Here is a 19,208-nt window from a genome sequence, read left to right as displayed (position 1 = left end):
GTTACAACACATACGGTATGGAAGAGAGTTGTCACCTCCTTAGCAAATTCAACATAAAGTTCATTTATGACCAAAACATTTCATACCTAATAGTACATTCAAAAATTACAAAATACATAAAAATCTTTGTACATCAGTGCTTGTCTCCACATCGCCAAGGTTGGAAACAACACACAAGTGAGTATATGGTTAATTGGAGACAAAATTCAATGAATTACTACAAGGAATTATCAGTTTGTCATGAAAAATGTAGATAGCTGAAATAATGTGGATTCCCCTTGAAAATGACATGCAAAATGAAAGGTCACCTAAAACCACAGAATCCAATACTTGATTTATAAAATACCCACAGGACCACAATATCTATGGAAAAAGAAATAGATTTGTGGATGTGTGACTGGCAGGAGAAGGAACTGCGAGTAACCATAAATGGATAAGGAATTTGATTTTTAGTGATAAAAATATTCTAAAATATGACATAGATGATTGTCACACAAAAGAGTGACATGTCTAAATGAAATTAGCTCAGTTTAAAACTGTTACTTTGTTGAATTATTTTCTGCTCAAAATTAAAAATTGTTTTCTTATGTTTGGTATTGGCAAAAGTAAATCTAAAGCCAAAATCAATAATGAACAGAAATGAACAGGTGGAAAAGAAGTTTGCAGAATTCTTCTACCTACATATAATTAAAACTTGGTGTGTGATTATCACATCATTGCAAATCAATATGAAATGATATATAATTAAGGAATTTCTGGACAATGCATTATACACATTAAAATGATTTAGCATGTCTAGTGGTTGCACTAAAAGTATCCCAACTCTATTGTAAAGCCACATTGATATAGACACTAATGAATGAAAACAGTAAACAAACTTATAATTCATTTTATTAAAATATGAATATTATAGTGTTGACTAGCTGACAATGCAAATAAAGAAATAAAATTTTCAAGGAGAGCCTTTATCTGTGATGGGTTTGTGTTTGTGAACATAAAACCCAGGCTAAGAAATTTTTACACAGTATTATTTTGAAGAAGAAAGGAGGAATGGGGCCAGCATGGAGGTATAGTGGATATAACCATCACCTGTAACCCTGCCATCCCATGTGGGTGCCACTTCATGTCCTGGCAGCTCCACTTGCAATCCAGCTCCCTGTTGATGATCTGAAGAGTTAAAATTGTATATGTGCAGGTGTAAAAAGTTAAGCTTAAGGTTTAAACCTTCCTGGTGCAGCTGTGAAAATATGACAGAGGTCACATAGTTTCAGATCCCTACTTTTGTGGCTATGATGGTGTAAATGGGGGCCGAAGCTAGATAATTGCTGCCTCCTAGGTACTATGTTCCCGAGACCTTATGACCCTTACCGTTGGCTTAAGGACAGTTTGCTTAGGGCCCTTGCTTAAGGCCCCTTTGATCCTGGAGAAGTTACAAGGCTGCTTGTTCAAGCATTACAGCTGCACGACAAACTCCCTTGCCTTCTCCCAACATCCTACCCTCTCATAATGACCTTTTGGTGGTCCCATACCTCCCCCCTCCCAGTACCAGTTATCTGTCCTGACAAAGTGTTATGGCCTCCTGTGTTTGCCTGCAGGTGTGAGATAAAGTCCTGTCCTACCCTTGCATGACATCCTGGCTTCTTGTGATATATCCTGACCCCATACCCCCCTTCCCTATAAACACTCATTTGTCCTGCTGTATAAAAACCCTGACCCTCAACTCCTCGATGCTTCTCTGTTCTTGCGTGTTCATGGAGCCCTAGCATGCTGGTTCAATAAACCCCCTGCTGATTGCATGAGAGTGACTGTTGGAGTCGTTCCTTGGGCAGCGGACAGCTTTCAACCCTAACAGATCAAGAGGAAGCAGTGGAAGATGGCCTGCATCCCTGACACTCACATGGACACCAGAATCAATCTCCTTGCTTTGGCATGAACCATCACTAGGCCGCTGTAGATATCTTCAGGGTCTATCACCAGATGGAAGGTTTTTTCCACTCTCTCTTTTTGGTGAATTTATCCTTCAGAAGAAAAATATTTTAAGAGAAGTATAAATTGTTCATAAGGAGGTTACATTCTGCAAGCTATTTTATAACTTCAGAATGCAAAATCGGTTTTATAAATCTTACTTTCTCTCCATTGAAAATTGCAAGAACCTTAAGAGCTACTCTTCAGAATGTCTGTTTCCTTGGAAATTATTCTATCCCTTAATCCTTTCAAAGCATTCTTCTCAGGTCTGAAGAGAATAATGTAGCACTTGGGGACAAAGATGCAGCCCAGGAGCCCCGCACTGGAGGCCAAGATGGAGAAGACCTCCACGGCCACCATGACCTTCCCCTTGGTGCTCTGGTAGACAGGCAGGAAGGTCACCCAGACACTGCAGAACACCAGCATGCTGAACGTCAGGAACTTGGCTTCATTGAACGTGTCAGGCAGATTCCTGGCTAGGAAAGCCGCAGTGAAGCTCAGCAGGGCCAAGGAGCCCAGGTAGCCCAGGACACAGTAGAAGGCAGTGACTGAGCCCTTCTTGCACACCAGGATGATGTGGCCATGCTCAGAGTGTGCATCTGTGTCAATAAAGGGAGGAGAAGTCCCAAGCCAGATGGCACAGAGAGCCAGTTGGATCAGGGAGCAGATGGGAATAATGGAGTTAGGTACCCCTGATATCAGCCAGTGTCTCATCCTTCTCCCTGGGGCAGTGACCTTGAAGGCCAGCACCACAGTGATGGTTTTTGCCAAGACAGTGGAAACAGCCACGGTGAACACCACTCCAAATGTTTTCTGCTGGAGGACACAGGTTGTTGTGTTGGGATGACCAATGAACAGTAAGGAGCAGAGGAAGCAGAAGATGAGGTTGATGAGCAGGATGTAGCTGAGACAACGATTGTTGGCCTTGACTATGGGAGTGTCTTGGTGCTTCACAAAGACCCCAAGAACTACAGCGGTGAGGGCAGAAAAGCACAGAGCTGTGCAGACCAGAGTCATTCCTAAGGGATCATCGTAAGCCAGGAAGTCCACAGCTTTGTGCAGGCAGCGGTCATACTCTGTGTTGGCATACTGATGATCCAGACACTTCACACACTGGTGCATATCTGGTGAAAAATGTATAATAATATCATCTCAAGTTCAGTTATTTCTGATTAACATGGTCCTTCTGTAATTCCCAACTAACTCTTTTATTTTTTTCAACTTTAATAAATATAAATTTCCAAAGTACAACTTTTGGATTATAGTGGCTTTTCCCCCAATAACCTCACTCCCACCCACAACCATCGCATCTCCCACTCCTTTTCCCATCATATTCTTTTTAAGATTCATTTTCCATTATCTTTACATATAGATCAATTTAGTTTAGTTTAGGCAGATAGTCCTTATTTGATGTTTAAGACAGCATACATAAATGACATCTAGGACATTATCAACCATTTTAATGCCCATCTTCCTCATGTGAGCCAGAGTTATTACTTCCTCTCCCTAAGTGCTTTCCATACTGATGAGTACATGCTGTTTTTGTCCTAACAAAGACCCAAAGACCTAAGGCCTACTCCCTGAACTTACTCATGGTGTTTTTTGTTTTTGGTTTTTTTTTTTTGACAGGCAGAGTGGACAGTGAGAGAGAAAGACAGAGAGAAAGGTCTTCCTTTTGCCGATGGTTCACCCTCCAATGGCTGCCGCGGCTGACACGCTGCAGCCGGCGCACTGCGCTGATCCGATGGCAGAAGCCAGGTACTTATCCTGGTCTCCCATGGGGTGCAGGATCCAAGTACTTGGGCCATCCTCCACTGCACTCCCGGGCCACAGCAGAGAGCTGGCCTGGAAGAGGGGCAACCGGGACAGAATCTGGCTTCCCAAATGGGACTAGAACCCGGTGTGCCAGCACCACAAGGTGGAGGATTAACCTAGTGAGCCGCGGCGCCGGCTACTCATGGTGCTTTAAAAACATACCTTAACACGTGTCCTATTAACACCAAAAAATTCCTTCTTCATTATTTCTTCAGATTGGGAAGTAGTGATCAAGATGCCAGAGGATTCCCTGTGTGGTGAGGGCTACTCTGCCCTTATACATGGCGCATTCTTGCTGCATCCTTAATTGAACAAGAGCAAGCCACAGCCCTTGTTTTTTTATTTTTAAATTTTTATTTAACATATGCATTTTTTCATAGATAGAAATTTAGGAATATATTGATTCTTTCCCCTAAAGCACCTTCGCACCCCATGTGCCATACCATCTCCCTCTCCCTCTCCCAACGCCTTTTTCATTATGGTTCATTGTTAGTTTGATTTTATATACAGAGGACTAACTGCATATTAAGCAAAGATTTCAACAGTTTGTATCCACATTAACACAGAAAATATAGAATACAGTTTACGGAAAAATTTGCAGTCAATTCTCATAGTACAACTCATTAGGGATGGAGGTCCTACATGGGGAGTAATGCACAGTGACTTCTGTTGTTCCTTTAGCAATTAACATTCATGTATGACATCACTGATCACTGGAGGATCTTGCCATGCATTGCAAAAGCTATGGAAGCCTTTTGTGAACATAGAGTAAGTCAACATTTTGACATGGCCATAAGCAAAGTGGATGCTCTCTCTGCCCTTCAGAGAAGAGAATATCTTTCTTAGATGACCCTTTCTTTCCATTGAGGTCTCACAGAGATCCTAGGCATGGGCTTTTTTTTTCTGCAGAGTCTTGGCTTTCCTTCCCTGCAATGAGTCCTTATGTTAATGGTACTATTCACTCTGTACTCTCATGGCCTCATCAACCACCCAAGGGTTCCAGTCTTAGTTTTCAATAAATGTTTTTTATTTATACTTTACTTGAAAGGCTGAGTTCCAAAAGAGGAGAAGTAGGAGGGAGGGAGAGGGAGAAGGACAGAGGACAGGGAAAAAGAGAGAGGGAGAAAGGATGAGATGGAAAAGGAGAAAGGGAGAGATATACCTCATGATTCACACCCCAGATGGCTGCAACAGCTGGAACTGAGACACTCTGAAGCCAGAAACTGGGAACTTCTTCTGGGTCTCCTACATGGGTGTGCACTGAAAAACTTGACCCATCTTATGTTGCTTTCCCAAGCATCAGCAGAGAGCTGGACTGGAAGTGAAGCTGTTGGGACTGGAAGTGGTGCCCAGCTGGGATGCTGGCATCACAGCCAGAGGCTTAACCTACTATGCCACAGTACCAGCCCCAGGTTCCCACTCTTAGTAACATGGACTGGGAGATTTACTTTGTGAATTTTGGGTGCACAGAAAGCACACAACCATCTCACTAAAGCACATCTCTCTTAGATAGCATCTGTATTAAGTCATTCTAGGTGCAAGCACTGATTGAGAGAACACCATTAGAAGGCAGGTTTTCAGGCCAGTGCCATGGCTCAATAGGCTAATCCTCCGCCTTGCGGCACTGGCACACCGGATTCTAGTCCCGGTTGGGGTGCCAGATTTTGTCCTGGTTGCTCCTCTTCCAGGACAGCTCTCTGCTGTGGCCAGGGAGTGCAGTGGAGGATGGCCCATATCCTTGGACCCTGCACCCACATGGGAGACCAGGAAAAGCACCAGGCTCCTGGCTTCAGATCAGTGCAATGCGCTGGATGCCATGCACTGGCCGTGGTTGCCATTGGAGGGTGAACCAACGGCAAAAGGAAGACCTATCTCTCTGTGTGTCTCTCTCTCACTGTCCACTCTGCCTGTCAAAAAAAAAGGCAGGTTTTCAATTTCCAGAGAAACACAGAAGAGCTGTACACTTGATACCAGTTGGATTAATTGCCACCCTTGAGCATGTTTCCATCAAGGAACACACTGGGATGCTGCCTGTAATCAAAGTCAGTCTGTAGCTCAACTTGAACCCTATTGGCATATTTCTACTTTCTTGCCATTTTTCCTTGAACATGAATTTTCTCTCCAGTTCTGTCCGTATTCTCTTCTTTTCTATATATTACTCCATTGCTGTCTGATGTCTCAACTTGTAGATGTCTTCAACATTTAGTTAGTCTTACCTTTGGATATTTCATACTTTTGAGACATTACATGTGCCATCTTTCATTGCTTCATTTTCCATAACTGGTAATAAAAATAACTGTTCTGTGTGTTTAATCTTGTATTCCAGCTCTACATAACTCAATTATTGATTCACTAATGTCATTATACCATCCCAGGATCAGTTGAAAATGATGCCACTTGTATATCTTCCTATTTAGTAAGTTGCATGTCTTTCTTTTTTGATAATATGCACAGAGCAGTCTCCTAGGTAATTTCCTACAGAAATTACATTCTTTCTTCAACTTTGTATTTAATCTTCAGCCATAAGTTCCATGTTTTTTAGCATTCTAAAAATACTCTTCAGGATTGAAAACTGTTCCTTCTTTTCAGCATTTTTGAGATGTTTTGTTCATTGTTTACAATTCTTAGATCACTTATATTTTATTAAATGTTTTTCTGCAGTTATGCTAATTCTTATTACCATTTTTCAGGGACTATAAACTGAATTACATTGCATGCAAAGCTTGGGGCATGATGTAACCTATTTTAAAAAATACTGTTGGCCGGCACCGTGGCTCAACAGGCTAATGCTCCGCCTAGCGGCGCCAGTGCACCCGGTTCTGGTCCTGGTCGGGGCGCCGGATTCTGTTCTGGTTCCCCTCTTCCAGGCCAGCTCTCTGCTGTGGCCAGGGAGTGCAATGGAGGATGGCCCAAGTACTTGGGCCCTGCACCTCATGGGACACCAGGATGGGCGCCTGGCCCCTGCCTTCGGATCTGCAAGGTGCGCTGGCTGCAGTGCACTGGCCATGGTGCCATTGGAGGGTGAACTAACAGCAAAAGGAAGACCTTTCTCTCTGTCTCTCTCTCTCACTGTCCACTCTGCCTGTCAAAAAATAAATAAATAAATAAATAAATAAATAAATAAAATACTGCTAAATTTACCTTGTTTTAGATTTCAAATGTGTGAATTTATTTCAACAACAGTGTCTTACAATTTCATTTTGCTCAACCATCTGGCAGTATTTGATCAAACAAGTTAAGATGATGCTGTAGAAGAAACAGAATTTTTGCACTCACCTGTTCCCTACAGGAATTCAGACAAGATTTCCTTTCATATGTGAATGTTTGGTAACAGTCGTCTGAAATTTTTTATCACAATAAAATTATTGGGAATTATTTTAATAACTGTGAGGATATTTGGATTTTTCAAATATTTCTTAATATATTTCATAATATTTCTATCTGGAAATTCCTGAATTTGTTCCATATTCTTCAATGTATCACCATTAAATAATTAATATTTTCTAATATTAGTATTTTTTATATCTGCAGAGACCTCCTCAGCTCTCTTTGTTCATACACACAACACACACACAGTGTAATCCTGATTTTGTACTGTTCCTTCTTGCTGAGGTTCATATAATTTGCTTTTTTTTGATCACCAACTTTAAATTCTTCCAATTTTTTACTTACTTCAGTTTCCTATAATGTCCACATTCTATCTTCAAGGACTTGTGTTGAATTTGCTGTCACTGACCAATCTTGCTATGCATTTTTTTTACCATGGATGTCAGCCTGTGTTTTTTTGAAACAGATTTTATACATGTGTATATGTCTGTAGACATATGAAGGTTCTTGAAGATTCATATTTTGAGCAACAATGATTTTTCTCAAAAATAAGGTTAGCCCCTTTTATGAGTATTATCCCTTGCTGATTATAATAATGTCTTATTTCTAAGATCATTTTGCATATAACACATAGTGCATTAGAGTTGTGCTTTCTCACTCCAAGCATGCTACACTTCAATTTGGTGAAAGTAGTTTTACTATACATGAACAAGGAACACAGACATGAATTTACCTATACTGAATTAGCACCTACACCACACTAGTGCCAGGGATCGTACTCTGTTGACAGAATCTGTCACTTTCACCAATAAGTTTAAAAAGATTAGAGTGATACTAAAAATATGGTGAATATAACTACACATACAACACAAGCAAAAATTGAAAATCTTCATGATACATGTGATGATAGCCTATTTCTGCTTCATGGAACAAATCTGAGAAATCCCACACTGCTTTATGGGGTGAATATTCTCCAATATTGGTTTCATTCATGTTTTACTATACATATCATCCTGAACTCCAACATGGTCAGCCTTCCAGTGACACTTAGTCTTTCATATGATTTCACAAACACTACATGAAGTAGAATGTAGTGTGCAAAGTTTTATTCTTTTGAGGATTCTTGCTGATTATAAGGATTAATTTCTACTGAAGGAGGGAAGAATTTTCTCAGCAGTCATATTCCACATTTTATCTTTCCATGGAGAATTGGAAATTCTAAGAAACAGGTGTTAACTTCTCCATGAGGCTGGCACTGACTTACCTGTCTGATTGGAAATCTCATTCTCAGGACAAGGTGTGCAATCAAAACAACAGGCAGGCTTTCCCTCCAGAGGGGCTTTCCTGAATCCAGAGCTGCAACTCACACTGCATACTGAGCGTGGAGTCTGAGCAAAATCAGATGAGCATTGGTCAGAGTTGGGACTGTTTCTTAAGTTCCAAGTAGAGGGTTTCCAAGTCCTGAACAACCTGTTCACTTAAACTGTAAACATTTATTTCTGACACAATGACAGCATGCAATTTGATTTTCTAAATAAATGGAATCAAAATATGTGGAGGAATGAGTGTGTGTACTGTCCATCCTCAGACACTAAAAATATAAGAAAGTATTTAGATTGGAAGAGGAGTGGTTAATGTCTCTAAATGTCTTATCAATAAGCCATTCTGCACATACTCCCTTAGCAGTTGGGGGGGTAACAATGTGTCGTGTGAACCTTATGATCAGGTCCAACTTACCTCTGTAATTCCTGTGGCCCACTCTATCAAATTCTCAGAGAGAGACAACTGCTGGCTCTGTGGAACATATGAGGAAGACTTTCCTACTTTAACCTTATGTCCAACACCATACGGAAAATTCCAGAAGTTTAGAATGTCGTATTCAGCTTCCAAATTTCTCTTGTGATTCAAATTCACTAGGTCACCAGCAGGATTGGTAAATTGGAGGTTCTTGAGAAACGGGTGCAACTGAAAAGATGCATCATATTCTCATGAAGACTGCCCAAATGATAACACACCAAACCCAGGTTAGAGAAAGCCTCTGTTTGTCTGTGATCGCAAATAAAAAAAGGAACCTTTTTAGAGCCACCAAACCAAATAAAATAAAAGAAAACTCATCAGAACTACATCAAAGTAAGTACAACTTCACTCATTTTCATCCAAAAACAAGGGAAATCAAAAGTATCTAGCTGTGATATTCAGAGCATTTCCAGCTGTGGAATCCAAGCTACCAACACTCACTTATTTTCTCAGTGTACCTAGGACAACAATCTGTAATAAGGTTAGCAGAATAAAAAATTGTGCAAATTATATGAGATCTCTTCTATTCATTGTAGATGAACATCCTCAGCAACAATTGACACTAAAATATAATTATTATACTGTTGAGATTGAAAACAGAATGACACAGTCTAGGTATTGCAAATCCAATATTAAATTGACAGGATGGATGAATACTCTTTAAGACACAGCATTAATGCTGAGCCAAGTTACTTTCCCACTTGTCAATGTAACCCTGTCTTTAATGTCATATTATAGGCACAGGCTCATTTATATCTTGTGACTGGAGAAAGGATCCTAAGCTACTTGGATTGAACAGCTGCAGGAGCTCTTAAGGGGATCACTTCAGGAGTACATGTCATGCAATGGAAAAAAATTACCTGCCAGGGAGAAAATGCCACCTTTGCCCCATTGTTCCCTGGCTGCATTTCTACCTCTTGTAGAAGCATCTCATGTATACTGTGGGCCACAGCATACACAGCATTGTATATGTTGTAACTCCCATCACTCATGGCCGTATCAAAATGATGCGGAGGCAATGATTCCAAGGAGGCATTCAGTGGACAGTTGTGTAAAGTTTTGCAGGATGCCCTAGAAACTTTGCAATCAAAAGCCAATGACCAGAATCTAGAGAGGTAAATGTCTTCTGGGTATTTGGAAGGGTTAGCTGTCTGAAGAAAGTTTTTGAAACCAGAGATCTCACTATGGTGGTGTGAAAAAATGAGAGTCCCGTGGAATGAGTGGAGCAGGAAATGTCCCTCAGAACTGGCAAAATCCCACTGTGAGGTTGTGACCCAAACTTTCCAGGTCATTACACGTTCCCATGTTTGAAAGCTGACACCTATGAGTGAATCAGTGACACAGAAAAGAATCACCACATTTGCTGATGATTTTAGGATCTGGATATGATACAGCCTGCCGAATGAATTATATGACTCCTCAGTGGCTGGGATCAATTCCACAAAGTCCACACAGATGCCATTCTTCTGCATCTCGACTTTCAAATTGGACATAAACTGAATACCTTTTGGGAGGTCTGAGATGGCCAAACCAACCCAGGTCCAGCTGAAATGAAGCATCAAGGAGACCATGCCATGGGCCAGAGAAGTGTCTTTGGGTGCCATCTGATAGAGGGAAGGAAACTGACCACTGTCACTCAGAAGCGGTTCAAAAGACCCAAGAGTCAGCTAAAGGAAAATGCAAGAAATCTGTGTAAGGTTATTGCCATAGTGTGCAATCTTATTCCTGAAGAAATTAAGCAGATGATGGAAGTGTCAGAAGATTTTAGAATATTTCATTTTTCTCATCCCTCCTGCATAACTTCCTAGTTCCTAAGACAGTAGATTCACAGCTTGAGGGAAACATTTCTCATTTTCACTCACACACACCTCTGCTTCAGAATAAATGTGGCTAATCCATTTATCCTCTGCATTCCTTCTCTTTACATCATCCCCTATGGCAAATGTATAAGGTCACTGTCGCTTAAATGTTTGGGTCAAGTAAGGCACCTAAGTAGATGTTCTTTTTCCCTCTCTTTCCCTTATACACTCACCTGTGGAATTTTGTAGAGTTCTAGCAGTGTCCCTATTTGGACAGCAATGCTTGTTCCTGATATTATGGCTACAGACTTGCTCTGTTTCCTATGCGTGTAATTAGGAACATCCTCTTCCAGTCCTGCAAGCCAGATGAAGGGATTCTCCATCACCCTCATGTCACTGTGCATGACATTATAGAGATCAAATCCCAAGGTCATGTTGGGTAAAATATGTGGGTTCTTGTTGATTTCCTCAATGGCAAAAACCAAGGCCAGAACATACTGGTAGTTTTTGGACTGAAACCTGCATGAAGGGCACAAGGATCTTTAAGGGAGAAGCCTCAAATCCAGATTATCATCAATTCTACTGCATTTACTGTGACAGTTGGATTGGTCATGGCCAAACATTCGTATGTTCTAATCCTTATTCATACATTTGCTGAGGACAGCGTGTTAAGAGTGTCATATTTGCAGAACACATGTCCTCACCAGAAACAAAGCTACTACTCCCTTGATCCTTGTCTCCCAGCCTAAACTATTCTGAAAAATATGATTTGTTTTATAGTATAATGCCTTTGGCATGATATCACATGGCTGTCCATACAGCCAAAAATATGATCTTATTTTTAATACAAACCTCATCAATTTAAATCATCCCTGGCAACACATACCTCTTCTAAGTTTGATATTTGATATCTAAAGTAAATGCTATAATAGGCTCTGGAATGCCCTTTTCAAAGTTCATGCACACCTAGAAAGAACATTCAAGTTCTCAAAGAAAGCTTGACAAGTAAAGACACATCCTCTTTAGCACTGCCTCTAAATGTTTCCTACATTCACAAACTACAAGGCTGCTTCATTTTATCACATCATTAAATGATTCTTCAAATAGGAATCCTGTGATCATAAGGCTGCAGGTTGTAATGGGAAAAGAGAGTAACTCAACTGAAGGCTATGTAATCAGAAAGAGGAAGAATATCAGAGTACTGAGAATGATAGGTGGAAGTCTGGATTTTATGCAGAAAAATCTCTTCCCCATCAAATCTCTTCCCCATCAATCACCATCACAAGCCAGGAAAATGAAATCAGATTCAAAGCTTGAAATAAGGAAAACAGCGAACACTTTAGAGAAGACTGAAACACTGCCTGGGTAGATGTGAAAGGCTTTACAATTAAGACAGTCATGCATTTATTTAGAACACTAGGTATATATGAAAGTAAATCATTATCAGTGGTATAAGTATATACTCCAAACTGGCCTTATTCACCCAATTTTCCCTACAGAACCAAACATAAACAGCCTTCCATGCAAAGAACATGATGCATTTCTACTTTCTGGGATCTGGCATTTCACAAAGAATGCAAATGAGGAGCCTCTTGTATGTATTTCAGATCTACTGTGTGTTGAGTCTCCATGAATAGACCAGGTCATGGACACTGCTTGTTAAGGGTCACTGTGCGCTGCAGAGGAAGTGACAGTTTTCCATTCCTCGGTGCATGTTGCAGCATAATATATATGTATGCATGCATATTATATACATATTCTCTCCTTATATTTATATATAGGTGTTCCATTACCATGTAAAGAGTAGCTGGATATCTATTGTTTTATATATATCTAATTTCTAACAATATTTGTTATCAAATTTGTCATTCATACTTTGTATGTAGAATGAAGAAATTTAAAAATTCTTGCTGAAAGTAGCAAATAATATTCTGTTTTGTATTTCATATTTCTCTGTTCCTCTCCTCATTCTTCTACATTTCCATCAATTCCTCATCCTCTCATTTCTTTCTCCAGCTCCCATTGGTAACAAAAGGTTTAAAAGGTTTTTGGACACCCTGGACATTTGTGAGAGTTGCCATTTCAATCTGTTCTATGTTGTGTTCCTTATCTTTAAGAACAGTTAATCAGTAAGTATTGTATTTTCTAAAGTTGGTGAATCTTATATTGGAGGGTATAGTGTTAAATCTATTGATAGTTAAATACTACTTGTATTCGCAAGTATCATTAACACAGGCATTTTCTCCTTGGTTTGCTAAGATTTGATTATGATCTCCGGTTTGCATAGTATACATCTTGGAGGAACCTGGGCTCTATTCATAAAAATCTATTCCTGCTACTGGAAATTTACACTCTTCTGGTCTCCATCATTTAGGGTACACTTAAAAGATGTACTGCATGCATAACCATGCATACCACTACTACTAATAAATACATATTTCCTAATTGGGATGCCATGTGCACATATCAAATTAGGCAAATTTATAAAAATCATGTGAATAATATCATTATACCAAGCTAGTATCCATTAGATTTTTTCTGGGTAGAACTTAGGACAAATGCCTAAAATACTTGATCAGTTGCCTCACCTTGGTGGCACCAACTATAGTTCTCAAATCCATTAGCTTTAATGATACTGCAATGATCTATGTTCTAATATCTACCTTCTATCAAAGATCTATGTATCATCACCCTATAGCTTGTAGCATTACAGTAGAAACAAATTAGAAATCACCACCAAAATAAACAGATGTGAGGAAAACAATTTCACTGTCCTAAAAGATACTATATTCTATAGGCTTGAATTTTTCATATATAAATATATATTAAACATTTATACTTAGCTACAGGTAGAAAGTATCTTAAAGAGGGGCAGAAGCAGAATAATCCCCCTTCTGAAATGTGTTTTCCCAGAAAAAAGAATCAGGGGCACATCCTCAATGTTGTAGATTCAAACCATTAACATTCTTATGGGTATATTCAAAATTAAAATATATTGGCCGGCGTCGTGGCTCAATAGGCTAATCCTCCACCTAGCGGCACCAGCACACCGGGTTCTAGTCCCGGTTGGGGTGCTGGATTCTGTCCCAGTTGCCCCTCTTCCAGGCCAGCTCTCTGCCATGGCCCGGGAGTGCAGTGGAGGAAGGCCCAGGTGCTTGGGCCCTGCACCCCATGGGAGACCAGGATAAGCACTTGGCTCCTGCCTTTGGATCAGCACAGTATGCTGGCCTCAGCGCGCCAGCCGTGACAGCCATTGGAGGGTGAACCAATGGCAAAAGGAGGACCTTTCTCTCTGTCTCTCTCTATCACTGTCCACTCTGTCTGTCAAAAAAAAATAATTATTATTATACTTGTGGTCTGAGATTACTTTTACTTAGCAAAATCTTACTTTCTTGAATATCTTTTTCTCCTTTTTGACTGTAGAAAAAATGAAGTGAGCTCATGGCCCCAACTCTAATACATAGCATAAAAGTTTGTGAGCATATGTGGAAGAGCTCATGTAACTCAGATTTGTTCATTACAGGGCATGTGTTCTGTAAGAAAATGCTGCTGAAGCACAATAGGCCCCTGAGCTGATGAATGTGGACAGGGAAGGACAGGAAGATACCAACCAGACTCTGCTTCCTCCTATGATGAGATAACATTTCTCTGAACAATGCAATGTGCCAGGCAGAAAGAAATGTCTTCCACATGCCCCAAGTTAATTATCAGAACTTTTTAGGTGGGACAGAAATGGAAAGGGCAGGGACACACAATGCATATGTTTATCCATCTGTAGACCCAATAATAAGCATCTATTATGTAAATCAAGGAAAAATGATTATTGAAAAGAGAACTTACTGTCTGAATGTGAGATATTTTTTGATAATATTCATGATTCTATTAACGAGGTGTATGTAAATAGGGAAAAAGGCAGCGATCTCAATATCTCCATCCTTGTAATAACTCCGTTCCATCTGGAAAAAGCAGTTCTGATCATCATGACAAGTCACAAGGAGACACACCTGCAAAAAGAGCAAAAGAAAAATCAAAGGAAACATCTTCAATGCCTGCAAAAACACTAAGAAACCACCGCAGTGGAACATGAAGGGTCATGTAGGTGCATACAAATTGCATGTATATGTGTGTGTGTTTGTGTGTGTGTGTGTGTCTGAGAGTCTTTGAATTAAGCCACTTTAATACTGCTCGATCTGATTTCTTTCCACTAGCTGTCCATTTGTCCATGTGGGAATCTGGAGCCCTTTCTGCCCTGAGGTTCTGCAGCTCAAGGCTTCTGTCCTGATGAAAAACACAAGAAGGAAAACATGTTTGTGAATCATCCTCTTCACCCCAGGCGCCAGTATTTCCTCCAAGTCCATGGATACAAAGACACAAGGGCTTAACTCCTATTAGTTACTTTTGGTCCATGGGCTTTGTCAATAAACTTCTCCATAAACTTTTGGCAAATATGCACCTGGATTGCATCACAGGGCATGAAGAAGGCATCAGGTGAGTTTCTCAGTAAGATTTCTGACCAGAAAAATCCAGTGTAACACACTTCAAAGATCCAAAGAACAATGGGGCAGTCTCCAGTCCCCGTGTTCTGTGGAGCCACACATCACCTTGATGCCACACAGACCCAAAGCAAATCCTGTTTACAGAGATACCCAATAGGCCTTCTGATTCTCAAGCACTGTGGAACCAGTAATCACCCTGAATTTAGGAGTTTCATTCTGTATGTCAAATCATCACATCTTCAGTTGTAAAATATGAAACCCTTCCACATTGCTGTTAACCAAAGTAATCTCATGGTAATCTGTTTTCACACTGACAACCTTGGTTAATGCTCTCATGAGAACCAGGGACTATTTGAGGACTTCTCACTTTTTACTCTAAGGCAGACAATACCAGCTGGAAGTCATCACTTTATTCCCACCACGACAAACACCAAGGGCAGAATGACGCATGCAGACACTTGTACTTCTTGAACACAAGTGACTTTAAGGACTCATGTAGGACACCATCAGAGCAGCTATGTACCTTTAACACTTTGCAAAACCAACAAACTGCACAACATGACTGAACAAAATGGATAGTATGTCTTGTAAGCAATAATGATGATCAACACTGACTAATCATTTGTACTTGCATATCAGTGTGAGGTATCAGTAATGAAGTAAATCTAATGAGGAGGGAAACAAGAGAGCAAGGAAGAGAACTCTAGTATTCCATTCAGAAGTTTTCTAAACTCAAACTGCTATAAATGAGATGCCTAATATTTTAAGCAAAACACATTTTCCATTGCCTAGTATGATGCCATTAGTGAGATTTTGAATGGTGGCTCCTGCAAATTGAGATGAAGTATAGGCACAAAACACACAGAATTCACTGACTTGCATAAAAATGAAATATAATGTCTTGATGAGTTAGATTTATTACCAGTACCATGATGAAACTTGTAGTCTATTCAGTTAAACAAGAAAATTAAATCTAATCAGAGAGCAAACATCTCCTGTTCTCTCTAATGTCTGGAAACTAAAAGTAGAGTCAATCTGAATGCACCAGAATCACTGAACAAAGGTTGGGAATGGAGAGGATGAATTCCATGCAATGAGAAGGCTTCAAAAATGTATTGGAAATGTGTGTTATGAAACATTATGCATACATTTCAAAAAATTTGGCACCCAGATCTACTTGTCATTTTTTGCTTAAATGTTTCTTTCATATTTATCACTTATCTTCTACATTCTTTTTTTCATAGAAAACTTTTATTTATTAAAAGTAACTTTCAAAAGTACAACTTTTGGATTGCAGCAGTTCTTCCTCCCATAACAAACTTCCCACCCCAAACCATCCCATTTACTACTCCCTTTCCCATCCCATTCTTCATTCAGATTCATTTTATTATCTTTAAATACAGAAGATCAACTTTATACTAAGTAAAATTTCAACAGTTGGCACCCACACAGACACACAAAGTAAAAAGTACTGTTTGAAGATTCTTTTTACCATTAATTCTCATAGTACAACACATTAAGCACAGAGGTCCTATATGGGAGCAAGTGCACAGTGACCCCTGTTGTTGATTTAACAATTGACACTCTTATTTATGATGTCAGTAATCACCCGAGTCTTTTGTCATGAGCTGCCAAGGCTATGGAAGGCTCTTGAGTTCACAAACTCCAACCTTATTTAGACAAGGCCATAATCAAAGTGCAAGATCTCTCCTCAGTTCAGAAAAAGGTACTTCCTTCTTTTATGGCCCATTCTTTCCCCCAGGATCTCACTCACAGAGATCTTGCTATCAGGCATTTTTTTTTTTTTTTTGCCACGGTGTCTGGGCTTTCCATGCCTCCATTCCTCTCATGGGCTTTTCAGCTAAATCCAAATGCCTTAAGGGCTGATTCTGAGGCCAAAGTGCTTTTTTAGGGCATTTGTAGTTCTATGAGTCTGCTGTGTATCCAGCATCCTATGTTGGATTGTTCTCTCCTTTTTAATTCCATAATTATTATTAGCAGACACTGGTCTTTTTTATGTGATCCCCTTGACACTAAATGCTGTATTTATGATGAATTATGAACTTAAACGGATCATTTTAACTAGTAAGATGGTGTACGTGCCTACCAACTTAATGGGATTTGGGGTCCCATGGCATGTTTTTAGCTTTACCCATAGGGATAAGTCTGAGAGAGCGTGTGCCGAATGGTGCATCTCCTCCCTCTCTTATCTCACTCTTATTTTTTGAAAGACTTATTTTATTTATTTGAAAGACAGAGTTACAGAGAGAGGTAGAGACAGAGAGAAAGGCTTTCCATCCACCGGTTCACTCCCTAGATAGCTGCAATTGCCAGAGCTACACCAATCAGAAGCCAGGAGCCAGGAGCTTCTTCCAGGTCTCCCATATGGGTTTAGGGGCTCAACAACTTGGGCCATCTTCTACTGCTATCCAAGGCCATAGCATAGAGCTGGATCCAAAGAGGAACAGCTAGAACTCAAACCGGTGCCCATATGGGATGCCAGCACTTCAGGTCATGGCTTTAACCTGCTGCGCTACAGAACTGGCTGCTCGCACTCTTATTTTTAACATGGATCAATTTTCAGTTAACTTTAAACACCTAAGGATAATTCAATGTTAATTCAAGAGTTCAACCAATGGTATTAAATAGAAAAAGAAAATACTAAATAAAATAAAATAGTAAAGTGTTCCTCAAAGTTCAAGACAAATACTGATCGAGTCATTGCTTCTCGTAGTGTCAGTTTCACTTCTTCAGGTTTCCCTTTAGGTGCTCAGTTAGTTGTCACAGATCAGGGAGAACATAGGATATTTGTCCCTTTGGGACTGCCTTATTTCACTCGGCATTTTGTTACAAATAACTGGATTTCATTTTTTTACCACTTTGTAGTATTCTATAGAGTTCATATCCATAGTTTCTTCATCCAGTCTTCCATTGATGGGCATTTAGGTACATTTCACCTCACCTGTCAGAATGGCTCTACTACAGAAATCAACAAACAACCTGTGCTGGAGAGGATTTGAATGAATGTACCCTAATCCACAGGTTGTGGGAATGTAAACTGACACAGTCATTGTGGAAGACAGTATGAAAATCTCCAAGAGCTGAAAATAGGTCTGCCATATGACCCATCCAACAGACTCCTAGGAATCTACTCAAACAAAATGAAATCAGCATGAAAAAGGGTCATGTATACCCCCATGTTCATTGCAGCTCAATTCAAAATAGCTAAGAAATCAAATCAACGCAGATATCCATCAATAGCTGACTGGATAAAGAAACCATGGTATATATATTCTAAGAATAGTAATCAGCAGTTAAAAAAAAAAGAAATGAAAATAAATCATGTCTATTGCAACAAAATTGATGGAGCTGGAAACCATGATATATAGGAGAAATCAGCCATTATCAAAAACAGACACAAACCATATGTATTCTCTTGTCCAGCATAACAAGTGCCTGAAAGTAATGTTGGAGTAAAATTGACAATTTGAGATTCCATTTTTTTATAGTCTTTGTCTTTATTTTGAGGAATAGTTTGGTTTCTTCATACCATTTGTAGAACACATTACATACAGTAAGGTTAATCACTTGAGTATACAGTAAACTAGAAAACAGTTCTTTGCAAAAATTAAGAGTGGCAATAGGAGAGGGAGGAGGGAGAAGCATAAGATTGCAGCTGGCGCTGTGGAGCAGTGGGTTAACGTGCTGGTCTGAAGTGCTGGCATCCCATATGGGTGCCAATTCAAGACCCAGCTGTTCCAATTCCTGTCTGGCTCTCTGCTGTGGCCTGGAAAGGCAGTGGAGAATGGCCCAAGTCATGGGAGACCTGGAAGGAGCTCTTAGATTCAGATGGGCACAGCTCTGGCCATTGCGGCCAATTGGGGAGTGAATCATCAGACGGAAGACCTCTCTCTCTCTCTGCCTCTCCTCTCTCTGTTTAACTCTGACTTTCAAATAAAATAAATAAGTCTTTAAAAAAAAGAAGCTTAAGATTGTGGACAGGATGAAT

General features: G+C 39.9%; 1 protein-coding gene across 1 annotated transcript; it reads right to left on the bottom strand.

The window, feature by feature from the left end:
* Nucleotides 1-2,154: 2,154 nt before the first annotated feature.
* On the bottom strand, nucleotides 2,155-11,215 carry LOC100343703 (vomeronasal type-2 receptor 116-like). Its single transcript, XM_089316314.1, has 5 exons — nucleotides 10,937-11,215; nucleotides 9,765-10,571; nucleotides 8,845-9,072; nucleotides 8,372-8,495; nucleotides 2,155-3,089 (listed from the first exon to the last, which is right to left on the bottom strand). Exons 1-5 carry the CDS (start codon nucleotides 11,135-11,137, stop codon nucleotides 2,155-2,157), a joined length of 2,295 nt encoding a protein of 764 aa, XP_089172440.1. The 5' UTR covers nucleotides 11,138-11,215.
* Between the last annotated feature and the right edge of the window lie 7,993 nt (nucleotides 11,216-19,208).

Source organism: Oryctolagus cuniculus, chromosome 16 (genome assembly GCF_051225735.1).
Source record: "Oryctolagus cuniculus isolate XC-2025 breed Fujian yellow rabbit chromosome 16, ASM5122573v1, whole genome shotgun sequence".
Taxonomy (NCBI): Eukaryota; Metazoa; Chordata; class Mammalia; order Lagomorpha; family Leporidae; genus Oryctolagus; species Oryctolagus cuniculus.
Note: the sequence above shows the minus strand (reverse complement) of the source record. Positions and strands in the feature narration are given on the sequence as shown.

Bases quoted from the DNA above. Each gene is read 5' to 3' on its own strand.
- LOC100343703 (XM_089316314.1), bottom strand. From the start codon at position 11,137: ATGACCTTGGGATTTGATCTCTATAATGTCATGCACAGTGACATGAGG. The intron at 9,073-9,764 runs GTAATTTTTTTC...GCATCTTTTCAG, and splicing joins TGGCATTTTCTCCCTGGCAG to TTGCACCCGTTTCTCAAGAA. The intron at 8,496-8,844 runs GTAAGTTGGACC...GATTTTGCTCAG, and splicing joins GGGCCACAGGAATTACAGAG to ACTCCACGCTCAGTATGCAG.